This window comes from Crocodylus porosus, unplaced genomic scaffold (assembly GCF_001723895.1).
Source record: "Crocodylus porosus isolate Cpor-Errol unplaced genomic scaffold, CroPor_comp1, whole genome shotgun sequence".
Classification (NCBI taxonomy): Eukaryota; Metazoa; Chordata; order Crocodylia; family Crocodylidae; genus Crocodylus; species Crocodylus porosus.
In genome coordinates this window covers 149,855,573-149,880,920 of record NW_017728886.1, presented here as the reverse complement: position 1 = coordinate 149,880,920, position 25,348 = coordinate 149,855,573, and the positions used below count along the sequence as shown (strand labels likewise).

Below are 25,348 nucleotides of genomic sequence, written 5' to 3'. Positions count from 1 at the left end.
CAGGGCACCAGAGTGCCCCTGCGACAATATTGTGCATGTTTAATAAGCCCATCACTGTGTTTCTGAGGTCCCCAGTCCTTCAGGAACTCCATATGGATGAAGCTGCATTAAATGTCATTCAATTCAATGAAGTTCCGCACAGACATGGAGGTCTGCTCACATGGAGTCCCTTAAAAAGACTGGAGCCTGGGTGCCAGATGGACACTTCATTAAGAAGATGAGACTGCTGTGCTATTGCAGTGAGCACAGTGTGGCTTATAAAACTAGACTGATGATGAGGTTGATACCATGATTTAAAATGTCATTGTCCTAAGCAGAGGAATGACAAAGCCACAGCTAATTCAGACCCACCACTGTGTCCAAGAAAATTAATGAAAGGATACAATGGAGCAGTTTGAGACTTCTATAGGGACATGCTGGAAAGTCCAGAAAAAGGCTCATTAAAACATAAGCATTCAATTTGAGAAAAGAATAGCTCTTTTGAAGACAACAAGAAGTGCACCAGACAAATCTTCCAAGTTGCAGCCAACACAGAGTCACTTCAGGAAAATATTTAAGTCCAGGATCTAACTATCAATGTTATTTTTTGCCTTTTCCTCTCAATTTAAAGGAGAACTGATCAGAAATTTCACAAGTCATTGTTTCTGAAAGCAAACTTCTTCCTCTTTAGCGGTGAGACTCACCAGGGGATGTGCTCTCATGCTAACACAGCCAGGCTATAAGCAGAACCTGTGTATTGCTACTGGAGTTTTATTTAGCTTTTTGAGGCTATTTCAGAAAGGCAAGTGTTGTCATTGTGAAGTGGGACCTAGCTTAGGTGTGAGAGTGCACATGTGCCTTGCACCTTCCTGGGACAGGAAAAGGATTGACAAAGAATAGTGGGCACTGAGAAGACAACAAAATCCTTGCCTGTAGAAACTGGCCAAGCTATTAATTTTAGAGAGGTCTGTGTGTAGCTGTCTGGGAACACAAAACAAACAAAGAACCAGGCCTAAGCCACAGGTCTCTTCAGAATGAAAGAGGTCTTTTTCTCTAAGCAAATGAAGATGTGGGTTACAAGGGTCAATGCAAGAATCCACCCAGTCCTAAGGTAGGAAGTAACTAGGCAGAGTGTTCCATTAGACTCTGAGTAGTAACACGGGTTCCAAGTTTCCTCCTTAATGTACAGGCCCAAGTTTGTTCTTAGTTAATTTCCTTAATTCTTGGAAAGACACTGCACAGTGATGGAAAGACACTGCATATTGTGCTCAAGCCAAGTCAAGTCAGTCCCAAGGCCACTGTGACCATTGGGGCACCTTAGATGCTGTGCATCACTGGTGATTCTTTGGACAAAGTGACCTAGTGGTGCCCATCACCTCTCCAGGTATGGATGGCCATTGGTTCACAGGGAGCTCATCTGTCCTTTGACAGGTCTTGTTTTCAGTCCCGCTGGGTGTCCACACCATCCTTACCCAGGCTAGCCCAGTTGAGGGCACCAGTTTAGTTTCTGACAACCCGACCATAGAACAGGCTGTACTGGTTTTCATGGTACCAGATAGTAGACCATGAGAGGCCTGGCCTGACAGGGAATGTTGTGCTAGAAAACCAAAAATCATTATTTGATAACCAGCTGGCTGATATATGTGTAATTTGTTGAGGTCCTTTTGTGGCTGGTCCTGCCACAGGTATAAAAGAGCTCTCAAGTGACAGGAGGCTCTCCTGTCTCAAGTGACAGGAGGCTGATTTTTGGAGATGAGGTTCTTGTTTCACAGGTATGTTACAACTTCCAAAACTCACTCCACAGCACATCAATTTTGTTTCACAGGGGCCTTGTTTATGTGAGACCTGTACTGTGCAGTAGACTAATCTACTATGCATTAAAGTGTCACTGTCTACACTTGCAGGTGCTTACTGTGCAGTAGTTTACTGGGGCGTATGTAGACGAAATGAGAAGCATGTGTGCACAACACTCTAAAGTGGGTTAAATGATTTTGCACTGTTTTAATGGCATTGGTGCTTGCACTTGTCAATGGCACATTGCGCATTAATTCCAGCTGCTGTAGCACATCCAGTGGCATAACACACCTTAAATGACTTTGGGACGTAGCAAACTAAAACACCTCTGAGGAGTTTTAGTTTGCTGCCCTACAGCCACGAAGTGAAGCACTGGGCTCAGTGCAGCTCAGGGGCCATGCACGTAGCCTGTATATGCAGCCTGGCAGTGGCCCAGGAAGGCAGGCTCCACCAAAGGAAAAAAAAAAAAAAGGCGGGCCTGATTTTTTTATTTTCTCCCCCTGGAGCCTGTCTGCCTGCATGAGCTATGTGGGGACCCAGTCCTTCTCTCTGTGGCTGCGGTGCCCCCCAGGACCACCCAAGTTGGGTGCCTGTGGGTGGGTGCTGCCTGGTGGGGGGGCTGCCGCTGCCATGGAGGGAAGTACCAGCCTCCCCTCCCCCACAGCCCGGCCAGCAGCTCACCCTCTCCTCCCCACCAACGGAGAGGCAGGTTGGACAGGGGTGTACATGGCACAGGGTGTTTTTAAAAACCCACTGCTTCAATTTAGGGTGAAGCAATCCCCCGTTTCTTCTGCACACACCCCTGCACAGTAAATTTACTACCTGCATATGCAGGTCTCCTATCACTTGAGCTAAGAGACCAATACATTTACTCCTCAATAAAGCCAAATAGCATTAATTGCATGTGTAGAGACTCCCAGGGACTGTAAATAAAGTATGGTCTGTTTATTTACTTCTCTGGTAATGGAGTCTGTTGTAGGTATGCTCCTTGATGGAGAAACCTGGTGGACTGGGCAATAGTTACTTTTAAGAGATATCTGTTGTAGTCATAGAAGTTTAAGCTGGTGGTCCTTAGGTTTACCTTTCATCTAGTGTGCTGGTTGGTCAAGGCCAATAGTAGTTAACAAGATTCTAGTAGCATAGTTAGGGACAGATTCTGTTCTGCACCAACCCTGGCCCCAGCACCATCCCTGGTGGTAAGTGGACTTGTGTGTCTAAGTCTGATTCCATTCCATCCTGCTTGGGTCCCTAAAAACCAGTAATGCAAAAAGCAGATGGGTCCTTTTCCTCCTTGCAGCTTTTCTGTGGCCAAGTCTTGCTGGTAAGATAATGGGGTGCTACAACAGGAGATGCATTAATGGATTTTCAGGACTTGAACATAATGGAATAGAATTGCTTAGGCACCTTAGTCCACTTAGAAGTCTGATGGGTGAAACAATCTGGCTTTTACTGGCCACATCTACAGTGGACACTTACTGTGCAGTGGCTTGTTACTACTGCACAGTAGCGTCGCTGGGCACGAACCGTGATGTGATGCTACTGCACAGCAGTAATGAGCTACTGCACAGCAAGCATCACTAGGTAACTGTGCCGGGATGCTACTGTGCAGTAACACTGGTTACTGCGCAGTCATTTAGTACTTGGTTATGCAAGTACTAAATGGTAACAACTGTGCAGTGGGCAGCATGAGTAGATGCACCCACTGTATCGTTGTTATGGAGGAGAGCTGGATGTCCAGGCTATCTCCTTGTGCTACCAATTGGTAGATATATTTATTCACTGCTAACTGTATTTTTATTTATATATTTATTTTGTCAGTATTTGTTTGTTCTAATAATTTGTTACCTTGCAGGATCTGGGAGAGAGGAATTAAGTCTAGGGTGGGAAAAATACAAAATGGATTATAATTTATACTGCATCAGAATGCTAGCTCTTCTGACAGGGTTACAGGGAGTTAAAATGAGTCCCTATGATGACATTTTTCTAACTTAGCCATTGTGTGCACATCTATACGCAGATGCCTTCTGAGCTACTATCTCACCTAAACTTGAAGCAGGGCTGGCCCACATTTTTTTGGGGCCCCCCTGCTGTGAAGAAGCTGGTGGTGGCGGGGGTAGCAAGTGGCTGAAGAAGCTGGTAGCAGCCGCGGCAGCAGTGGAGGGTGGGGTGGGGTGGGGTGAGTGCCAGAGGAAGAAAAAATTTAGCGGGGGGCTGAAAAAAGATTGGGGAAAAGTTGGGGGAGGGGAAAAGGTCATGGAGAGGAGCAGCATTGCCCAGTGCTGTGCTGGCCCCAGAGCTCTGCCCTGTTCCTGGCCTTGATGCACCGACTCAGGCCTGGGACCTGTTCCCAGCAGGCGTTGTGCCAACTCTGTCCCCAGTGGGTGTTGTGCCAACCCTGGCCCCAGCATAATCTCTGGTGGGTGCTATGTCAGCCCTAACTCTGGCTGTACACTGGCCTTGGCCTTGGCAGGCACCACGCTCACTCCAGCCCTGCGGCCAGCTCTGACTCGCCCCAGCCCCAGCCCTGGCCCCATTCCTGCACCAGCCCTGGCTCTGGCGGGCACTGTGCTGTACCTGTCCCCTTGTCAGTCCCATGCCCTGCCCCAACTGCCTGATCCTACCCCCAGTCCTAGCCCCACTCCCTCCCTAACTGCTGCCTGTGGGCACCCCTCCCCACTCCTGCTGCAGCTGCAGGAAGGCCATGGCTGGGCTGCCTCCCCACCCTACCACTGCCCTCCGTTTGGGGGGGCTAAGCCTGGTTAGCTCCCCCTTCCACTGCCTATGCCCTCCCCACAGACAGCCCTCTGCCTTCTCCCTGCCACCCCCCCTGCAGCCACCCATGGCTCAGTCTCATTTTGCTTCGCCCCCCTCCCCGTTACACTCACGTGCACGGAGCTGTTGTGTGGCTGTCTTGAGCAGCCCTCCTGATGCAGAGAGCTGGGCTGGGCTGGGCCTGACGGAGCCCTGCGCTGTGTCTGTGGGCAGGCAGCGGATCTGGGAGGGATAGCTCATATTGGGAGGGGAGCGGGGGGCTAACAAGAATTTGGGGGGGCTCTGGCACTGTGGCCTGCAAAGATGCAGCGTAGTGCAGTGCTCCTGGCTCAGCTGGCTTGGCTCCTACTGCCTTCCAGGTAAGGCAGGGTTTGGCCCCCTCCCCACAGGCACGGTACCACCCGACCTGCAGGTGTGGTGTGGCTCTTCAGGCAAGACCCCATGCTGACCCCCCTCCCTCAGCCCCATTGGTGGAGGTGGGGCCCCACTTCCAGCTGCCAGGGAAGCAAATGCAAAAGCCGCAGTTTTAAACTTGGTGCTGAAAATGGGTGCTGAGTTTAAAGCTGCCGCTTTCACCTTCCTGCTAATGAGGATCCTGAGGCCTTGAATTGGAAGAGGCCCCTGGGCATGTGCCCAGTTTGCCCATGCATTGATGTGAGCTGAGTCAGCTGACAAAGCCAGTAGAGGCATTGGTTGTGGGATGGGGGGGTGGTAAGTGGCCAGTCACATGGGGACTCTTGGCTGTGGTGCCCCCTCTGGCCACAGGTTTTGCAGGCATGGATGGGCTGGCCCTGCCTTGAAGAAGGACACTGAAGTTTACTATAGCTGAACACAGATATCATGAACAGAGTCAACAACATGATGCTGAGTGCAGCTTAGCAAGCATACGTAGACTCAGACAAACTAATTAAGTTTAACCTCTGATCTGATGAATTCCAGCTAGCTGTGGTTAAGCCTTTCTTGGGTAAGGGTTTAAGTGCTGTTAGCTGAAATGATATTGAATATGGTTTGTCCTGCTTGTGCTACTTGCTTATTCACATAAACATGATTGTCTACAATTGTGTTTGGCCATGGTAAAACTTCACAGTGCGGATCAGGTCTCTGAGGGTTGTCTAAACTACTTCCAACTGTACTAGGATGTGTTGCTCTGAAAAGATGCCTCAGCCATTCACTCTCACTCTATGCACACTGAATGCTAAAAAAAGAAATGTAGTGTGTGTGTGTGTGTGTGTGTGTGTAACCTTTCTGCTGGGCTCTGGTCAGCAGCAAGGGGCTGGGTTCACATTTTGAGGTACCCCATAAATTATACCAGTGGCTTGAGTCCCCATCCAGAAACCTGGGAACACTAAATTGCTGGGGTTGTTTGACCCCAGTACTCTTTTCTGCCATGGCAGGGGGTTGGACTCGATGATCTGCTCAGGTCCCTTCCAACCCTAGAAACTATGAAACTATGAAATTTGTGGGGGTGTTCCATATAAACAAACCTCCGTCCTCGCAAGCAGTGTAAACACAAAACCTCCAAATTTATTAGACAATAAAAACAAACAAACAAAAAAAACCCCCAAAAGAAAACACTAAATATAATTTTAAAACACTATTAACGGCAAAATCCATAGGTGGCACCCTCTTGGAGAGGCTTTACTTGTACCCAGGCAGCCTGGGACTTGGGCTCCCTAACAGGTAGTTCCTGGGGCCTGCACTCCTATACCTGTCCTTCAGCGATGGGCTGGAGAGGGGGGCCTACACTGGAGAATCCCATGAGCTGCTGCTTGTGTTCACTGTGTGCAGGGAGCTGCTTGAAAGCATGGGTCCTTCTGCATTACAAGGCTCTCCATTGCTCCTGGAGAAGTGGTAGAGTGCTGATCTTTGCTCCCATGGAGAGGCTGTGTGTATGTGTGACTAGCTCCAGCCAGCATGCATGTACCCCAAAACTTCTGGGCTGGATTATATGGCCTGCTGAATGAAACAAAAACCGCAGAACAAACTCAGAAGAAAGCCAGGTTAATTATTGGCTACATCTGGCTCAGCCTCACAGCTTGACTGGAGCAAAGGACAATCAAAAGAAACAAAAGGGAAAAGCCAGGTCTAATTCCTAGCCAGCCATCCCAAAGAACCAATACTCTTCTCCCCAGTATTAATCCCTTAAAACCTCAGAAAATGGGGAACAAAAAGAGGAGAGTGGAGTTCCCAGACACTGGGACAGTTCTCCCTCTCTCTCTCTCCTCCCCTTTTGCTATCTGTAAATTCCTTCTCCTTTGGAGGAGACTTCACTCTTCAGCAGCCCCTAGCAGTTTCCCCCTCTGCAAACCAGCCAAGCTCACCTTGTATCCTTCTGCATGACATCACGCTGGCCTTGTCCAGGTGGGGAGTGCCACACTCCAGTCTTTCTCTTAACCAAACTGCCTGAAAAGTTTTTGCTTCCCCTGGTCAATCAGGCCAGAGGATTTTACATATTTTGCCCAGATACAAGGCCGCAGCTTTCCATGTGCAAAGCACATGGTCAAAACAACAGGGGCCATCTTGTGCACACGCGCACACACACACACACACACACACATACATGCCCCAACTAAAAGTACACACTTTGCTATGCACAGCCCAAGTGTGTATGGGTGTTACACACACACACACACACACATACACACACACACGCACACTATAGCTGCTATGGGGGGGTGTATAGATGTGTGTGTGTGTTTGGCTGTGAGGTGTGCACAAAGCACGAACAAGTAGGCAGGCATATTTTCATGGCTGTGCTTACTAGCACTCCAGGAGGCAGTGTAGACATGGTCCCAGTTTAACTATTTCCAAACAAATGAGAAAGTATATATAAAATAGTGCTATATTAGATGTTTGGCAAATACTGCATTTCACCTTCACATGAGGGTATGCTTGTTTTGTTCAGAAATGCATTCTTTTGACAGCAATTGCATGTAGTTCACATTAGAAAGACTTGGCCATCAAATGCAGGAATGGTGTTTTCTTAAACTGTTAAGGATGGCTCATTTCTACTGATATGTCTCTGCCTGGTAATAAAGCCAAGGATGGAGGAGAGACTAATTAAACCTCAAGTTGCTTTAAAAAAAAAAAAAAAATTCTTACCCCTCTCTCTTTTTCTTTTGGAGGACATTGTAGGCTAAATACTTGATCAGAAACCAGAACACATAGGACTCTTTTTAATGTGACTTTAATGAGAAGCAACTGGACACTGTAGCATATGAGTGGAGTAATTCACGTATCGCTATAAGGAACTTAAACAGAAACAAATCCAATCCCAAAGTCCCACAGAATAGAGTGTGATGACTCCAGAGAACAGACTTTGAATACTCAAAAACTAGACTTCATACTTCTGTTTATCCATCTGGGTGTCTCTTCTATGGTTATAAAAAAGCTTATACAAAAAAGGCAGGGCTATAGATGTGTATGATTATATAGCATTGTTTTTATAATATTGCTTGGATAAATGCTGCAATCCCTCTGTCTGAAGAAACTATTGGTGTGTATAAGCCTGTTCTCTACTTTCTTAGAGACTTCCCAAAGAAAAACTGATTTGATTTTCTTCATCGTTAGTTAGGTGATGTCTACAGCTTTTTGCAACTTTTATATTGCATTAATTCCATCTGATTAATGTATTTGTGTAATACTGAATGCATAACGAAAGCCTTCTCTCATCTATTTTAAGGGTGGATGCTTCTATAACTTTGACACAGTACTATAAAAACAACTTTAAAAAAATGGTTGTGACATCACCCAGTTTGTCCTGTGCTAGTAAGTATCGAGTTTGATGGTCTGCATGGGCGACTGGTGCCACCTTAGTCAGGAGGGGCACGTGCCTCCCCAATGACCAGTGAGCGATGTGGGAGGTCCTCCCGTGGCTGGTCTTGCTGACCAGGCGGGGTTCCCCCATGGCCAGTTGCACCACCGAAGTGTCTGCAGCTGCTTCTGGAAGTGGCTCTGGCTGCTTTCGGGAGTGACGCTCCCTGGCTGGTGCTTACAGGGCGGGGCACTGGTGCTCCCACCTGCCCCCTTTGCCCAGTGCCTAAGTGGCGAGCGCAGCTGGTCAGGGGGTGCACCGGTGCTCTCAGAGGGTGCATGTGCACTCCCGTTCACCCTCTATGCATCGCCACTGATGGTCTGTGTTAGAGTAACATGAAAGCTTCCACATCCATACCAGTGACTGAGTGATGCCATTGTTTACTAGTTGTTTCCAACCTTCTCAAGCAACCATATCAGTTTACTGTAGTGAAACTGGTATTACTGAGCACTTCCCCCATAAGCAGTGACTTCAATTCCTGCATCTGGTATAATGTTGGCCTGCCTCTTTCATTTAGTTAAACTAAAGCCTTTCCAAATCCCAGATCGTGTCAGACTGTGCAAAACTGAAATCTGGAGTACTCTAGTTCTATTGTATCAACTGAGCATAAAATGACAGACATATGTTGTATCAAGTTCAAGTGAGGAAGGCTCTTGTGGTTGGGATGACTTTCCTAGTTCCAGTTACAGCAGCCCTAACTATAACAGGCAAATCAGTATTCAGGAAATTCTCTACATTAAGGAGCTTCTAGCCTTCATTAGCACACAAATATAGGGCAAGCAGTCAGGCCTCAAGTTCTGACTTCCTGCATGAAGATAGTATGCTTATAGATCACTGGGTAATGATTGATTTAATAATTTCTGCAGTTGTCGTACTACAATTCTTTGTGGGCTTAAAATGCTTGCTATTTAAAAGCGGCTATATGTGGCTGAAGCAAAACAAATGAGCTCCTACACACGTGCAGGGAATGTAATTCCAGCGTATCAGACCAGACTCCAGTGTCATGTGCATCAGTGTCCCCACGCTGAAAGCTGGCGGTGGGGTGTTTTAAAGCTTGTTTGACGAGCTTTAGTTCAAAGCACCCTGCTGGCATTTTTCAGTGTGGGGACACTATGGTACATATGATGCTCTGCATATTTTTAATTAGCACGGCTCTCGGAGTTATGTTGATTAAAACACCCCCTCCCCCCCTGCTTCCCGGAGCATGTCTGTAAATACAAATGGACTACAGTATGCATCTTAAGATAAATTCCTCCTGTAGTTCTGGAGACTCCCTTAAAAACAATAGCTTATAAACAAGAATAGAACCTGAATCTCCAAGTGGAATAATTTCTTTCAATGGCACTTTAGCATATAACTGGCTTTCTTAGCTATGCAGCTCAGATGAGTTTGGTAGCCTACAGCTTACATGAAAGGATTGCTGGATGTCTCTTTGTTTTATGGGAAGGGATAGTCTTGATGATTTTTTATGGTAAAATCAGCGCAAAGAACAGTGAAATGATCTTCATTGACCAGCTTCAGTGAAACAACATAATCTCCCTGGATGAGACAAAAGCAGAGCGCTAGATTAGCATGCACGTGGTGAATAGAGTTCTCTCTCTGTAGGAGAAAATCCCTTTTTTAATTAAAAAAAATATTTTCCTACTTCATCCCTCCAAAAATCTCTCCCAGTCCTAAATATGTTTCAGTACCAGTAAAAGGTTTGTTCCGTGCTACTTGCCAAAGGTCCTGTTCCTTATAGACAACAGAGCAGCAAATTCTGAATTAAAACATGATGGTGATTGCTTCCAGAGGGAAACAAAATATTCTCATCTTTAGAAATGCCTATCAAGTCAGTGTAGCTCCTTTTACCCTTTCTGACACAATTGCCCCTTGGCTTGTGGTTTGAAAGCCATCTTTACTTTGCAGATGCTGTTTAATTAGACTAAGAGAAGTGCATCTTGGACTGGCTCCATGTCACTCTAATCTTACTGTTCAGTTATTAAACTGTTATCACTTCAGATGAATCCTTACAGAGTTAGCATATTGAGCTGTAAGAAATTTCATAAAAACACATGCCACAGGCACTCGGAACTGGATGTATTTTCATCTCAAAATGTGTGGTTAAAAATAAGAGTTCTTTTAGGGGGAGAATTTTACATAATTGCTCTCCTTACCCTGCACAAACAAACCAGGCAAAGTCCAATTGAATAGACTTGTGGTTTGAGGAATCCTTGGTTTTGTAGGCCAGAACCTCTCTCTCACTTAAAATGTTCAGAGGAGAATTGGGAACGTGACTTATAAAAAGGATCACATGAGATTTGGAGGAGGATTTAACACAGAATTCTCTTATGGATTTTAGGCAATGCAAGACTCCTTGTTTTTTTTCAGCAGTGTGGAGAGGAACAAAATATGGGGCTGGAAAGCCACCAGATGTATAGAGGCTTTGGAGTAGTGGTCTCTTTGCTTCAGCCAGGGCTTTCTGCTTTATGGAAGAAGCAAGAGACTTAGTTGCAAATATGGCTGTTTAACCTTATTTGAACCAGATTCCCCTGAGCAGACTCTCCTGAGGATGCTGATGTTAGATGAAGCTCTATAATCAACATGGCCAGGTTTTGTAGGCCTTACACTCATTGTGTGCATCAACACGAGCATTTTACTGGGTGCATCTGATCTATACAAGACACTTAAAATGTAGGGGCATTTGTACGTGCCAAGTTTTTTGCCTTTTCTAGCACTGAAATGACCGTTTGCATGAATGGGTTTTCCAGATGCTTTAAAAGTCTTTCTGGTGCATTAAACTAAAACTCCTTGGATGTAGTTTAGTTTGGCTCACTGAGAACTAAAGCATTGCTTCCATGGACTTTTGCATGAAAACTCAAGACTTGTAATGAGCCTCTTTGTCCACAGATGGTGCAGGGACTATTTTGTAGCTCACCCCTTCGAATTGCTGCTGCTTTCGAATTGCTCCCGCTTTATTTTTTCTTGTGCTGTGTGCTGGCTCCCTGTTCCCACAGCTACGTGGCAGAGCATGGGGTAGGGGGTCTTGGGCTGGGGAGCAGTGTGGGACCATCCTGCTCTCCTGCGATGCTGGCCAAGGACTGGGCTTATTTCATTTGAAAACCTAGTATGTGCAAACACAGATGCAACACTCCAAAGCTTAATTCGTTTGAAAACCTAGTGCATGCAAACACTGATGCAATGCTCCAGAATAAACAAGGTTAAATTTTATAAGCCTATTTAATTTAATGAGGATTAAACCCCATGACATGTACAGGCGCCCCAGAAGACTAATTCTACTGCACAGAACAGCAGGCAAAGCCTGTGTTAATGCACAGTAAATTTAATATAATGCACAGTAGTGTGACAAAAAAGTTAATTTGCACTAAAGTGCAGTAGCACTGATTATGGCACATTACGTTAGTCCCTATCATTACAGGTACTAAAATTAATGGGTTGTAATTACTGTATGGTAATGAACATGTAGACATGCCCACGGAGGAGTTGACTTATTAGCTCTGCAGTAAAGAGTTACCATCTACATATGGTCTGTATTAGGGTGCAGTAAATTAATTAACTCCACCATAAGATAGTGCTGTCTGGCAGAGTTATTGTGTATGTGTGCTGTACTGCACATGTAGACAGTGACAGGGGCTGGCTGGGGCATGAGAGTGCTAAAGTGTGGGGGCTGCTTGCCAGTTAGCCCTGCACTGTAAGCACCTTCATGCCCCAGCCAGCCCCTCTGCTGCCCAGCGCTGCCACCTGGAGCCCAGGGCTGACCGCTCAGGCCCCCTGCCAGCCTGGGGCTCCTCTGCCCTGGCTTGAATTGCTGTGGTCCTGGGTGCACATGCAAATACTGTGCCTGCAAGCAGTTTTCTCCAGTGCAAACTGTGCTAGAGTTTATTGCTCCATCTTAATTGCATGTGTAGATGCACCTATTGAGTAGTACCTTATTCCCTTGATGAATGCAGTGGCTCCTTGTGAGTTCTACTAATATTAACCCCCCCCCCCCAAACCAAAAACCCAAGGAACCAGTGCTGTTAATGGGTACTTCCAGAGGCAACCTTTCTCAGACTGCTAGGAACAGCTGCTTCATTTGTTACCAATTCAAAATGCAATGCCATGCATTGGATGGGGAAATGACAAACACTGCTGAATGGCTCTAGTGCTTGGTATTGGAAGAGAAAATCTGTGATTACTGACAAAATCCAGCTGCAGCTGGTAGGACTATGGTGACTCTGTTAGGTGATCCTTATATTTTAAAGTGTGAAGCAGCTCTCAAGTTGTAAGATAACTTACTTGGGGGACTTCAAAGTTTCCCAGACTGATGGGTCCTTCATAGTAGAGTTGTTCTGAAAAACAAAGTGGATCCTTATTGTGCAACCCACAAGGAAAATAATATTTGACAGTAGAGATTATGTTGTAATGACATTTGGAATTGTTCAGGGCTATGAAGTGTGAAGCGCTTCATAAAGAGGCCCATAACAACCCTCTGAGGTAAGTGAAAGGATATCCACTGCCTTATTAGTGAGAGGGAATTTGTTCCAGTGCCCATGCTAAGCCCCTGGGGATGTCCTGTGTAAGGGACGCCTTTATGGAAGTGTTGAGGAGACAGTCTCATCTGAGTGCTCTGGCAGTTAATAAGTGTCAAGTTTTCTGTCCTGACGCATCTGATTTCCAAGTGCTTATTGAATATTAAATTAATTTAAAAAGTCTTTGACTTTTGGAGTAAACTGGCACACAGAGGTTAAGTAACTTGCAAAGGTATGGAAAGTTGGTGTAAATGTGAAGATTGAAATCCCTAAGTTTCATTCGCCAGGTTCTGGCTCTGTAGCCACTAGATACAATTCCTCCATTCTCACCACTTACTGGGTGAAAAAAAGATTATTTCTGAGCTTGTGGTCATATAGTACCATCCAAGCTCCCTTTCTCTTCTCTGTAGCTTATTGGGTCAAAGCCTTCAGCCAGCACTTAAAAGTCCTCAGACATTTTAAATGTAGGTTGAAAGCTTCCTACACTCCTCTGCTGCCCCTTGGGATCCAGGACAAATTTTAGTCTCCTGTCTCATATGAGCTATTATATTGTTTCTTCTTTGATGCTGAGGGAGAAAGTGGTATTTTTATCTTGTTATATGGATTTTTCAGACTCCATTCTGCCCAGCCCTTCTCCTCTAGCAATTGTCTGTAGTTCACTAAAAGTTGTCTTAGCCTGGCATCTCTTAAATGAACCCTAAACTTTATGGCTAGGGACAGAAGTTACACATAAACTGATTTAAGTGATCAGAAACCAGTTTAAATCTGTAACAGAACAGAAATTCAATGCACATAAACCACTTTCAAAATGGCTGAAACTGGTTTAAGATAAACCCGGTTGAATGTAGTTTCAGACTTAACTGAATTAGGTCAAACCAGTTTATGGAACTTCTGACCCAGATACCTTCTTGGTTTAAGTTAACTCACAGTCCCCCAGCATCCCATATGGAAGTGCCTACAACCAAGAATACCTGCTGGGGGGCTCTGTATTGCTTGGGGGGAAAAACCACCAAAACTTCCTGCAGCCAGTTTTCCCCCTCTGCCCCTGGCCTGGCCCCTCCGTGTTTGCCTTCAGCAGTGCCTGTAGGATGGTCTGGCTCAGCCCTGCAGCCCCAGCTCCAGCTGTGGGCAAGGCAAGCAGATGGTGGGGCCAGGCCACAGGGGCAGGGCCCTTCCCAGCTGGCTGTGGATCAGGCTGGGGCCATGGGAGCTGTGTGCCTGGTTTGCTTCCAGCTCCCTGTGCCCAGGTTGGGCCGGGCTGTCACAGAGCCACTGTGGTGGGCAGGGCTCTCCCTCTCCTCTTCCTCCCCTGATGCAGGGCATGGGGGTGGGGTTTGGAGGGGTGCAGTGCTGGGCCCCGCCGTGGGGCGGGTGGGAGAACCAGTCACAGGAAGCCCTTGGTGGTTTTTTTCCCCAGCAGTATAGAGCCCCCTTAGCAGGTATTCTTGGTTGTGGGTGCTGCCAGCAAACCTTGTATGGGAGGGTCTGGCCAGGCCTTAGGCAGGGGCTGGACTAGACACTGAAGGACCTCTGGAGGTCCCTGCTAGCCCTGCTTTTCTGTGATTCCTGCCTCCCTCCTCCCCACTCTGCCTTAGGCCTGGGCTGGGGTCTGGCCATGCCACTGCTCTCACTGCTCAATCCTTCAGTGCCAGCTGTGGGGCAGAGTCTGGCCACACTCCCCTCTCCTCTTGAAAAAGCCTGGTAAAAGTAGCTTCCCTCCTCCCCCTCCAGGCACATCCTGGCTGGGGACTGCGCAGGTCAGGGTGGGGGTTTAAACTTCTCCCCAATTATACTCAGCCTGCTGGGACCTTGTCACACCCCTCTACCCCCCTTCCAGCTCAGCTTCCATCCAGCCTTCCAGCCAATGCCAGAGGAAAGGAAGGGCTCGCTCTAGCACTAGCCTGAGTCACTGAAGGCATGTGGCTGCATTTTTGGAATTAAAAGTGAATGTCTATTCACGTGCTTGCTGGTTCAATCTATGCAGGTTAGATTGACTTGCAAAGATTGAATCAGTTCAGGCTTTTTAAACGTCTGCATTTAGCCAAAGTGTTGAATGTGTGGAACAAGCATTGGCATTTGCAAGAGCGCCAAACCCTAGCCCAAAGTTTATTAAGGAGGAAATTGAGTCAGAGAAACTGTGCGTGACTTGCCTGAGGTTCCACAGAAAAGCTAACAGCAGCCTTTAGATTAGAACTCAGGCTGTTCTGATTACTGCTCCAGGAACTAATTCACAGCACTACCGGACTGTCCCATGTCCTTGACCCTTGGCTGTGCCTTTTTAGAGAGAGCTGTTGCCGTGGCTGTTTGCTTCTGTGGCTGAAGTAGGAGCCTTAGAGTCTGACGCATTTCAGTTTCATGGAGTAATGACTCAAATGTTTAAAAATAGGAGCACAGCCCACCTCTCAGTGCACATTTTACTAGAGCCCAAACAGGAGTTGCAGGTGCTGACAGTAGGCATCCGTGTTCCTGCGGAACTTACTCACGTAAGTAGTGACTTCCAGGGTTCAAATTACACTTTGACTTGGTGGGAGGGGCTGCAAAAAGATTGGGCTTCCCATCATGATGCCCTAATAAAATCAGAGACCCCTCAGGTTATGATTTTCATATTTTACAGGGGGGCTCTTGTCTCTTATGTGGGGGGTCTCAGCCGCCCTAAGTTCCCCCATTATGTGAACCCTGATGACTTCCTAAGGACTTTATTTGAATAAAGCAGGGTAGGTGTTTAAGATCTGGGACCGAAGTTCAATAAACAGATTTAACCTAAATCAATTAAGTCTAATACTGGTTCCATCCATGTGTATCTTAAACTAGTTTTAGCCTTTTTGAAACCAGTTTATGTGCACTGAACTTCTGTTGTGTTACACACTTGAACCAGATTTTGATCACTTATACCAAGTTGTGTGTAATTCCTGTCCCTAGCCTAAGTGTTTGCAAAATGAGTGACTGGTGCCTCCCAAGTCTTGGGGGGCACCAGATCACCAACTGGGGGAAGGGTCCCCTAGCAGCTAATCGCCTACTGGGAGGAAGGGGGGATCCCCCAGCAGTTGATGGCCGAGCCTGAAATCACCAGTGGCAAAACTGGAAGTGTACTTCCGCTGGCATTTCTGGTTTTGCAGCTGGCATTTCCAGGAGGTGCACGGCCAATCTCAGAGGGTACATGTGCACCCCCTATGTGTCACCAATGGTTTGCAGTAGTAGTAGTGAACATGGGTCATGGAAACTGTCCTAGTCAAATATATTGCAGTGTATGGAAATTTATGCACGTAGAAAATTTCCCCTTTGTACTGATTCCTTTGTGATAAGCCTTGTTTGAGCACGAAGTGAGGCAACACAGAGTCAGGCTCCAAAAGTCCCACAAGCTCCAGAGGACAAACACGGAGCAAGACTGGGCTGTGAACAGCCTAGGAAATAAACCTCTTCCCTCGGAGTCCTTCTAGGACTGGTGGAGATGGAGACCTTTCCCAGGTTACATGGTTTGCTAGGGCTGAACCTGCAATATTTCAAACCTGCCAAGATACTGAAGGTGAAATGCTTGTGTCCTAGCTTTGCAGAATTCCTATTTGAAAATTAAGGAGGTAGCATTAAACAGCACATGTGCTTTCAACTTCTTAGTGGAGAGCCTAGTCGCTCTCTAGTGAAGGCAGAATCTAATTTTTTTTCCAATGCTCTATGACAAACTTTAAACACTGCATCAAGGTCTGATCAATGCAACCCAGGATCTTAACTCAATAGATTGGCCTGGCTACCCCAACCTCAAGAAAAAGGTGTTTCCACAGCACACAGACAAACTGTGGAGGCTTTCCCATTAGAAGTCCCCAGTTGTCTTGGCTATTCTTTCTTGAGGTAGAGACGGAGAGAATCTCTCTGTGGAGCAGAAGTCTGGGAGATAGGCTCCTCCAGCTTTCCCCAGCTTCCTACCACAGCCTTAATACTTTGCCCCAGTGGAGTGGCTTTCCAACCAAAAGGATTGCAGAGGGCAGAGCAAGGTGGTATCTTAGAGACTAAGTTGTTCAGAGTAGCATAGGCTTTCATGGGCAACAACCTGCTAGCTTTTGATAAAGTAGATGGTCTCTTCTCTGCAAAAGTGAGTTTCTAAGGTATCACTCTGGCCTACCTCCTGCCTGACTTCAGACTATTATGGCAAAGCCACCTCTCTCTACCAGAAATATTGGAATGGTTGACAAATATGAATGGTGCCGGTAAACTCCTTTTGAGAGCCCTGTGTCACAGATGGACTGTTGTCTTCTCTACCAGGAGAAACTGGGCTTTTGTTGTGGGAAATGAGAGTAGCTTTAACTTTCAGCCAGTAGTGGCTCCAAGGAGATACCATGAATAAGCAAGTCTGCTGAGTGGTTTGTCAGTACTCTTCTCTGCCAAGGGCCATTTGCTTTGATGGCTGTGACTTTGACTAAGCCAGGCACCCAAACAACTGTTATTCCTTCCATATGGGCATTGCACTACTGAGTTTGCAACAGAAGAGAACATTCCTAAAACTGAATCAAATGCAAAAAATATGTCACTTTTGAAAAGCTGCTTGAGTACAGTATTTTTCCTATAGTTCATCAGTCCTTGCATTTGCCTATTAAAAAGGAGCAAATTAAATAAATCAGTGGCAATAATTATAACATCTAGCCTTGCTCGTTGAATATGAGATGCTTCTTTATAGAAATCTTCTGCCTGAGCTCATATGGTGTAGATGGTTAGAAAGATTAATATTATAGGATCGATCTATAAATCAGAACAATCTTTCAGTAAAAACATTCTGTAAAAAAGTGCCTGCCTTTGTACAGGACACTAGTTAAGTCATAACACTTCTTAGCGATCCAAGGTTGTGGCTGTCTATATTCAGATTTTTAAGGGCTAGCATGATTAAAGATGCTTTCCACAGAGCAGCACAGAAAATGTTTGTAAGATCCTGTGACATTGGGGGGTTGGAAGTGGGGGGAAGAGAGGGGGAGCTTCACCATTATTTCTTAACAAAAGTAATTTACCCATACTGTTGCTACTCAACAGGTTATTAGAAAGTGGAGGGTTTTTGTGCACAAGCTGTAATTTCCCACTAAATATTCTGAGTTACTGGTTATCATTTATTGTGAAGCTGCTTCTCATTTCTGACAAAACACCTATAGTGAAATTCTCACTCCTCTTTTCTCAAATCTTTCTTATGCTGAAAATCTTTAAACATTTTCACACTCTTTGTACTATATAAAGGCCACAGTACATTTGCACCCACCTCTTCCTTTTCTAGGCTTTAAACCTTTCTGGAATTTTAATTTTTTTCTTCATCCACGTATTAATGCAGTAGTGTTAAGTATCTCTAGGGTTAGATCCTCCATCCATTCAACTCAGTGGCAAAGCTCCCATTAACTGTTGATGCAGGACTGACCTGAATAGTGCTCAGCTATAGATATCATAGATGAATGAGTATCATTGTCTCCGCTGGGAGTGATAAAGGAAGTGAGACTTAATGAGGTCCCAGGGCAGATCAGTCCAGAACCCAGTTCTGTACTGGAGTTGCTTTCTCAGAGGCTCATGTCCAACTGCACCTAAAAGAATTTACTGTACACTCATCCTCTTTCCGCATGCCTCGGCTCCCCCCAAATCTCTCTCTGCAGATAACGCATTACATACACTAACCACAACAGGAACCCCTGGAGGGAAAAAGTTAATGCATCTGAGGTCTGGGATAAGCCTTATTGCTTAAATGTGATTGCAAAGAATCAGATGTTTGTTGAGTGTCCTCATATGTTGACAGTAAGTCAGGGAATTGCAGAAGTTATGTCCTTGGGCATTAAGATTGGTTAAAGCTTGTGAGCTGTGGTTGATGCAGATTTTAATGCTGCCTTAACAGGTGGTTTTTCTCTGATTTGTGCTGGCAGTGATGGGAAATACACTTGAGCAACCTTAATTCTTTTGCAACTCTTCTCTTGGGAGGGATATGGAGAATAATTAGAAGAGTTCCTCCCTGAAAAGGGGAAGATCACCTTTGAACTAAAGACCACAAAGGATTTAGCAATGATTCTGTGCACTAAAAATGTTCCCCTATTTGCTGCCTCCTCAGCAAAAGTTCTAGTAGGCTTTGATCCCCAAGAAACAGACAATATACTTTATTTGTCATTGTATTAAAACAAAGGCCCCAAGGAGTTGTGCTTGGGCACATGTGGCCATTGTTTGAATTGCTTAAGTAAACTATTGAGGAAATATAAGTTAGAATAGTATGCTAAGGTAATTCCAAGTGTGGGCCGAGGTCCTTACATAAAATTAAGGGAAGAAAAATGTTAACTATTTGTGACTTTTGACTCCGCCTAAACCCCTTTCCACTGCAGATTCCTCTCTATCAGTACAGGGTATCCCTGGTGCTTTCAAAAAAATCAACAGACTCTATAATAAAAATAAATCATAGGAAAGTCAGCACTTCTTTGGGAAGAAAAGTGGAGCCAGATTTTACAAGTTTTGGCCTCAGCAGTGTGTGACCAAATCCTGATTGGAACTGTGTTTAAAGTGAGGAGAAACTGGATTTTTTAGTGTTGCTTGGCATGCAATGCACTGAAGACAGGGCTCACAAGTTTCAGTCCAAGGGAGAACATGCTGGACATCTTCAGTGTTGCTTTGCCTCGTGTTTGACAGCTCATGGGATTGCAATCAAGTTTAACAGCCATGCAGACATGGTCTAAATATGGCCTTGCTGAATTGTTAAAATTATACTTTAGTACAATGTGTGCCTAGGACCAAACTCCTTCTCAACATAGTTAAACATCTACATCAGCCATATAGAAAGACCATGCCTTCGTTCTGAGGCCATGACATCTAAGGCTGCCTATATATGTGCTGGTCCGGGTTCTAAACAGAACACATCATAGCAGACGCGATTAATCGAGTCTACTCTGCGTTTTAGTTAGAATGCTCCAGCGTGGCCTCACTGTCATGTGTATAAGTCTTCATGCATTTAAAAATGGCTCTGGAGTTGCTTTATCTAAACCTCATTGAATGAAGTTTAGGTAGAGAGTCCTGCAGTCATTTTGACATGCGCAGGAGCTTAATAAACATGACGATGAGGCATTTTAATTAGAGCAGCTGTCCGGGAACTGCTCTAATTAAAATGCCCTCTCCGCACCGCCAAGCAAGTATATAGGCAGCCTTCAAAACGCAACTCCTTCCTGTGGTGACTTGCATGGTAAAGCCAAAGCTACCCGACAAAGGTGCTTATTAAACAAGGTAGCTTCTTTTAAAAAGCATGTGGCAAAAATTGTCTCGTTAATTGAGGGCAGCTTCTAAATGAAGATATATGGTATTATTTAAACAATCAACTATGCTTTTATATCATAATACACTTCAATTAGTGAAAACAATCTCCCTGCCAGGAGAAGATTAAGGACCGGCAAACCCCAGAAGGATTTGGTTTTGTGGCTTAATGTGTAAACAGCAGCTTGTACTGGGCTCAGGACTGACTCTAGTGCTCCTTAATGCATTTTCTAAAGGGTGTTATTAAGTACTTCATCAGAATAAGACAGTCTTCCAGTAGGTCTGTGGGTGTCTTATTTTTTCTTTAATTCAATACACTATTGAGGAAGCCTCTGAATTTAATTTTTTTTGTCTATCTGACTTACTGAATTTACATAATTGGTTGCTCATGCAGCATTTGCCTATTATTCTTTGTGATATCTCTATGCAGCGTGAAATGTCTTAGCAATTCCCCAAAGGCCACCTCACTGGCAGGCTGTGCATGGTCATCAAGCCCACAGGAGATGAATTATCCTTGCGCTGATAGAGAGGCAGGTAAGAAGGTGAGGGGGAAGGGAAGTTATTCAAAGCTAACTTACCAAAGCAGCATTCCCTGAACTCCATAGGGCTCTGTTCCCTCATTTTATTGTATTGTATTGTATTTTATTTTATTAAATCAGTCCCCTCCCTACAGTAGTTGCTGGCCATGCAAGCAGGCTTGTTGAAGTTGCCTGTGAATTCCAGGGACTGGCTTTGGTGGCATGGGAAGCCCTTCCTGGTTCTGCTTCCCTAAGATAGCATGTCTCATTCATTGACATTATATACTTGGACTCTGAGGCGTACAACACTCACCCCCTTCCGTGGGATTAGAATAAAAGTAAGCCAACATGTTATGTAAAAATAAGACTTTAAAATGATTCTGTCCTACTGTGCACCTGCCATCCCTAAACATTAGGCTGAAGTGAACAGAATGCTAGGATGTGTTGATACATTCAGTAGCACAGCAGGTACATCTTGCTGAGGATGTTTACCAAACATTCAACATTTTAACCTGCTACATAAATTACCTCCTTTTTTCTTTCCGCAGAAAAGAAACTTTGGATGATCTGGCTCACAAAGTGATTCCGAGTAGGATAAGACACTCCTGCCATTTATGATAAGATTAGCTTTCAGGTACAATGCCTTGATATCATGTCCTGTACAAAAAAGAAGAAAAACTCAGTCAGTGAATTGTAAGGAAACTGAGCCCTGGTGACTGTGCTTGTTACTTGTTTTCTTTAAAGAAAAAGGTTTATGTTTACTCTGATGTTTTAGGCCCCACCTGACAATTCCTAAATCCATAGACACCTGTGATGCAGATGTGGTGTATTTAGGAATTGTGATAGATAACAAGAGACAGACGACTGGAATCACTCTGGATCCTGCTGTGTGGGGCTGTGGAAAGACATATGCATCTTAATGATAGCTCCAAACTTATCTCACTTATGACCCCTTTACAAGCATCTGCATGCAGGCCCCCAGGGGTGAAAGGCTAATGCAGATAACTAGTTCTTGTCCCAACCTATTTGCATCTAGAAAAATGTTTCTGAGTGCTAAGAATGAGTAGCAATCAGAACTTGTAGTAGAGATTATATCTTTTATTAGACCAGCAAGATTTTATGGCTACAACCTGAGTAGCGCACAAATTCATATCCAAGACCAGGCCACGGGCAGCAGTTGGAGGCTAATCTCTACTCTTTGTATCTTAAAGACTTGAGAATCTGCATTACAAGACTTATGGAATTGATGGTTCAGGTTTATTTTCAAAGTTAAGTCAACTCAAGTTGTTACTGACTTTTAACCCTAACCTGAGTCCTGTCCACATACAGAACCTCTTAACTTGCATGTACAATAGCGGTGATACTGAGTTGCCAGACCAGGGAGAGTGCAGGGGATTAAGCTCAGGTTAAACTAATTGAGCACCTGATGTTGTGGTCTCCATAACAGCTGCTACCACTCAAATGCTTCTGGTTCTCTAAAGAAATGTAGAACTCTTGGTTCAGAGATGATACCTGTTATTAGACCAAAAAAAGGTATCATCTCTGAACCAAGAATTCTAGAGTTTTGCATTTCTTTTTATCTCAGACCAATATGGGTACCAAATACATCTCTGGTTCTCTAATGCCTTCCTTCTATTCTGTCTCCTGTGCAAAGGAAAGGCAGAGACATTTTTCCACAATTCACTGGGAAAGTATTCATAGGGTGGCTCACTTTTCAAAAAGCCTATGAGATATGTCCCAAGACATCTTAGTGGCCCACAGGGATGAGTGCAGTGCCAACACAGACATTGTTGCTCAGGTGCAATGTCCTGTAGCCAGATTTGCCAGATCTATGGGAACTTTAGAAGGGTCACTTGAGTTAACTTAGCAGAGAAAATACCTATAAATACCCAATAAATAATAATAAATACATCTGTCTACCTATAAATACCCAAAGTTTATAGGTAGACAGATTATGGTGAGTACAGTGTTATGTCAGTTGCTTCATAGTAATTGCCTGTGTGTGTGCTCTTATGCTGTAGTAGCTGAAAGCCAAATCATGGTAATTTAGCCCTCTTTCACCGAAAGGGGAAAAACATTTCTGTCTTTTACCTCACTGTAATTTGTCTATGCTCTAAGATAAACCTGCCCTCAAAACTTTACAGGTAGAGAAAGGGGGCAGGGAACAAAGGCATAGAGAGGCAAAGTGACTTGTCCAGGGTCGGATGCAAAGATGGACTAGGATCCAGGTCTCTTAAAGCCTAGTCAGTGCTCTGATCACTGGGCAAGACTTTCTCTCAAGGACAAAACCCTCTTCTGTTTTACCACAGGTACAACTCTTTCCCTGCCTTACTGTTGATCATAGTACTTTGTAACAGCAGCATGCCTGTGATAAAGTATCTAATTCATAATCTTCAGAAACAGCATTGTACTTACTTAGGAGCATCGCAGCTCTGATGTTTAAAGTATGGGTTGATATGTCTGAACAACGGTCGATGCTTAAAGCAAAATCTTGCAAGGGATCTGTCAAAAGGTAGGAGGCAATAATAAGTTAGTTTTATTTCTGATACAGAGAAGTTGACCTCATAAAAACTAACGATAGAAGAGTTACAGCTCTTACAAAGCCACGGAGTCCATAGAAGTAGGGATGGAAGGAACCTCCAGAGATCATCTAGTCCAACCCCCTGACTGACGCAGGACCATCCTTATCTAAACTATTTGATACAAATCCACAATCTTATGTCTCAGTACAACTGCTATGAACTTTGACTCAGCACAAGACATAACACCTTGAGCATCCACATGTAAAGCAGGGCACCCTTCTTTGGTCTTCAGAGCATACCCCCTGAGCCCTACAACTTGTAGAAAATGGTTCAGGCTGCTCTAGGCCCTGTGCTAGTTTCACCATCATCAAGCTGATCCCAAGCACATCAATATGGCCCTGCAGCTGGGAGGGGAGACTCAAAGTGGCAGGTTGAAGGGGAAATGTCCCAAAGTGGATGGCAAGTGGGACTCATTTAAGACAAGGATTGTAAGAGGACTGCACTTAGCAGGGTGTATAAATTGTCTGTGGTAGTGGCTTCTTCTATAGTGCTTTGCAGCTTATTTTTAGACCCCTTAGACTCCTGCCAGACTGCAGGTAAAGGTATGATAGGATCTGATGCACAATCCCCAGAGTTGTGCTTCCTGCCATGCCGCATATGCATGACAGGTGGTGTGACTATGGGACCAAGTATCAGATTCCATCATGACATATTGCTGTTGCAGGGGGAGCCTGGGATCATGTTTTGGGCACTGGCAAGTAGCTGATGGTGCAGTAGCTCCATGCCACGAGAGCCCACTTGGCCACATGTTCAATTAATGGCATGGTAGTAACCAGCCACAAAGGGCATTTATACACATGCTCTGGGAGTTGGGAGGGGAGGGGAGCATTTTAATTAGAGTGGCTCTCAGATCCACTCTAATTAAAGTGCCCGAAGTATCATGTATATCGGTGTCCCAGCACTGGAAAATGGCAGTGGGGGCACTTTTCAGCATGGGAATGCTGGCACACATAACTCTGGCGTCTGCTGGAGCATGGTAATTACTATGTTCCAGCAGACTCACTGTAATTACAGTGTGTTGGAGCAGTCTCTCTGCACCTGTATAGGCACCCAGAGTTATTACACATCTTTTGTGGAATAACTTTGTGGCTTATTCTTTGTCTTATGACTCAATTACTTGGTTTAAAGTGTGGCTGGATTATAGTTTAAGATGTGATTGACTGGTTCTGCTTCCTCCCCATTTTTCTTTGCTAGCCCATAGGATTTTTCCAGTCCTGAATTCATTTGACTTCAGCTCATGAAAACTTGTACCCTCTCTGTATTTACTCCATTAGTTTATAAGGTGCAAATCTACTCTGCCTTCTGCCTGACTTCAATCCATTTCTGATGAAGGGTGTTTGCAATAGTGGCAGTTCAGACAGTGCTGAAGCTGGTTTAACTGCAAGGATAGTGAACAACAAACTCTGTTCAGCACACTTTAGAAACCATGGCCAGTTTCAGTTGTAGATGCTTGGTGGATTAAATTGGTGCTTAAATGTGTACCTAGAAGTGTAAGGACCATATGCTGTTCCCCGTGAGGTGTCAAGGCAGTACTAAGGTGTCTAATTGTTTAAGTTCGATCCTATTCTATCTCTGGGAAGCCAATAGCAAACTTGCTGCTGCCACCTTCTTCCTTACTGAAGGCTAAGGAGATGCATTCTAGGTTTTCAGGGACTCAAGCATGTTGGAATAGGGTCGCACTTCGACATTGACCGCACAGACAAACAAACAAAAAAAGGCACTGCCTGTGCCTTTTAAGTATTTCAAAGAAGTGTGGGTACAGACAATGGATAGCAGCAAAGTGCTGCACATCTGCCCAAACTGTATCAAAAATGACTCTGGATGAAAAAGGAACTGCTGTGGTACACAGTACATTTGTCACCTCTATGAGACACCTAGGTACCACTTAGACATGAGGTGGAATCAGATCTGCCATTAGGTTTTATTTATTTCTTTATTTTTCTGAAAATCATAGTCCTGGCTTTGCACTTAACTTCATTGAATGGAAAAGGCTATAAGGCTTGTTTCAGTTCTTTGCCACTGGGATGCTGGAGTAAAGCTGGTCTTTCCTGAGACTGAGTTAGAAGGTAGTGATCCATTCCCTTCTAGTTTGAAGGCTGATTTTACAACAGTCCTTCTACATGAGGAGCGAGATTA

At 44.9% G+C, this 25,348-nt stretch overlaps 1 protein-coding gene across 1 annotated transcript in view; it reads right to left on the bottom strand.

Annotated features, from left to right (window-relative positions):
- Window positions 1-7,715: 7,715 nt before the first annotated feature.
- LY86 (lymphocyte antigen 86) overlaps window positions 7,716-25,348 on the bottom strand; it is a 37,839-nt gene continuing 20,206 nt past the window's right edge. The window contains exons 2-5 of the mRNA XM_019542923.1: window positions 23,046-23,132; window positions 21,159-21,287; window positions 12,638-12,690; window positions 7,716-9,898 (exon numbers count right to left, since the gene is read on the bottom strand). Coding sequence (XP_019398468.1) covers window positions 9,797-9,898; window positions 12,638-12,690; window positions 21,159-21,287; window positions 23,046-23,132 — 371 coding nt within the window. The 3' untranslated portion in view covers window positions 7,716-9,796. The remainder of the gene's footprint in view (window positions 9,899-12,637; window positions 12,691-21,158; window positions 21,288-23,045; window positions 23,133-25,348) is intronic.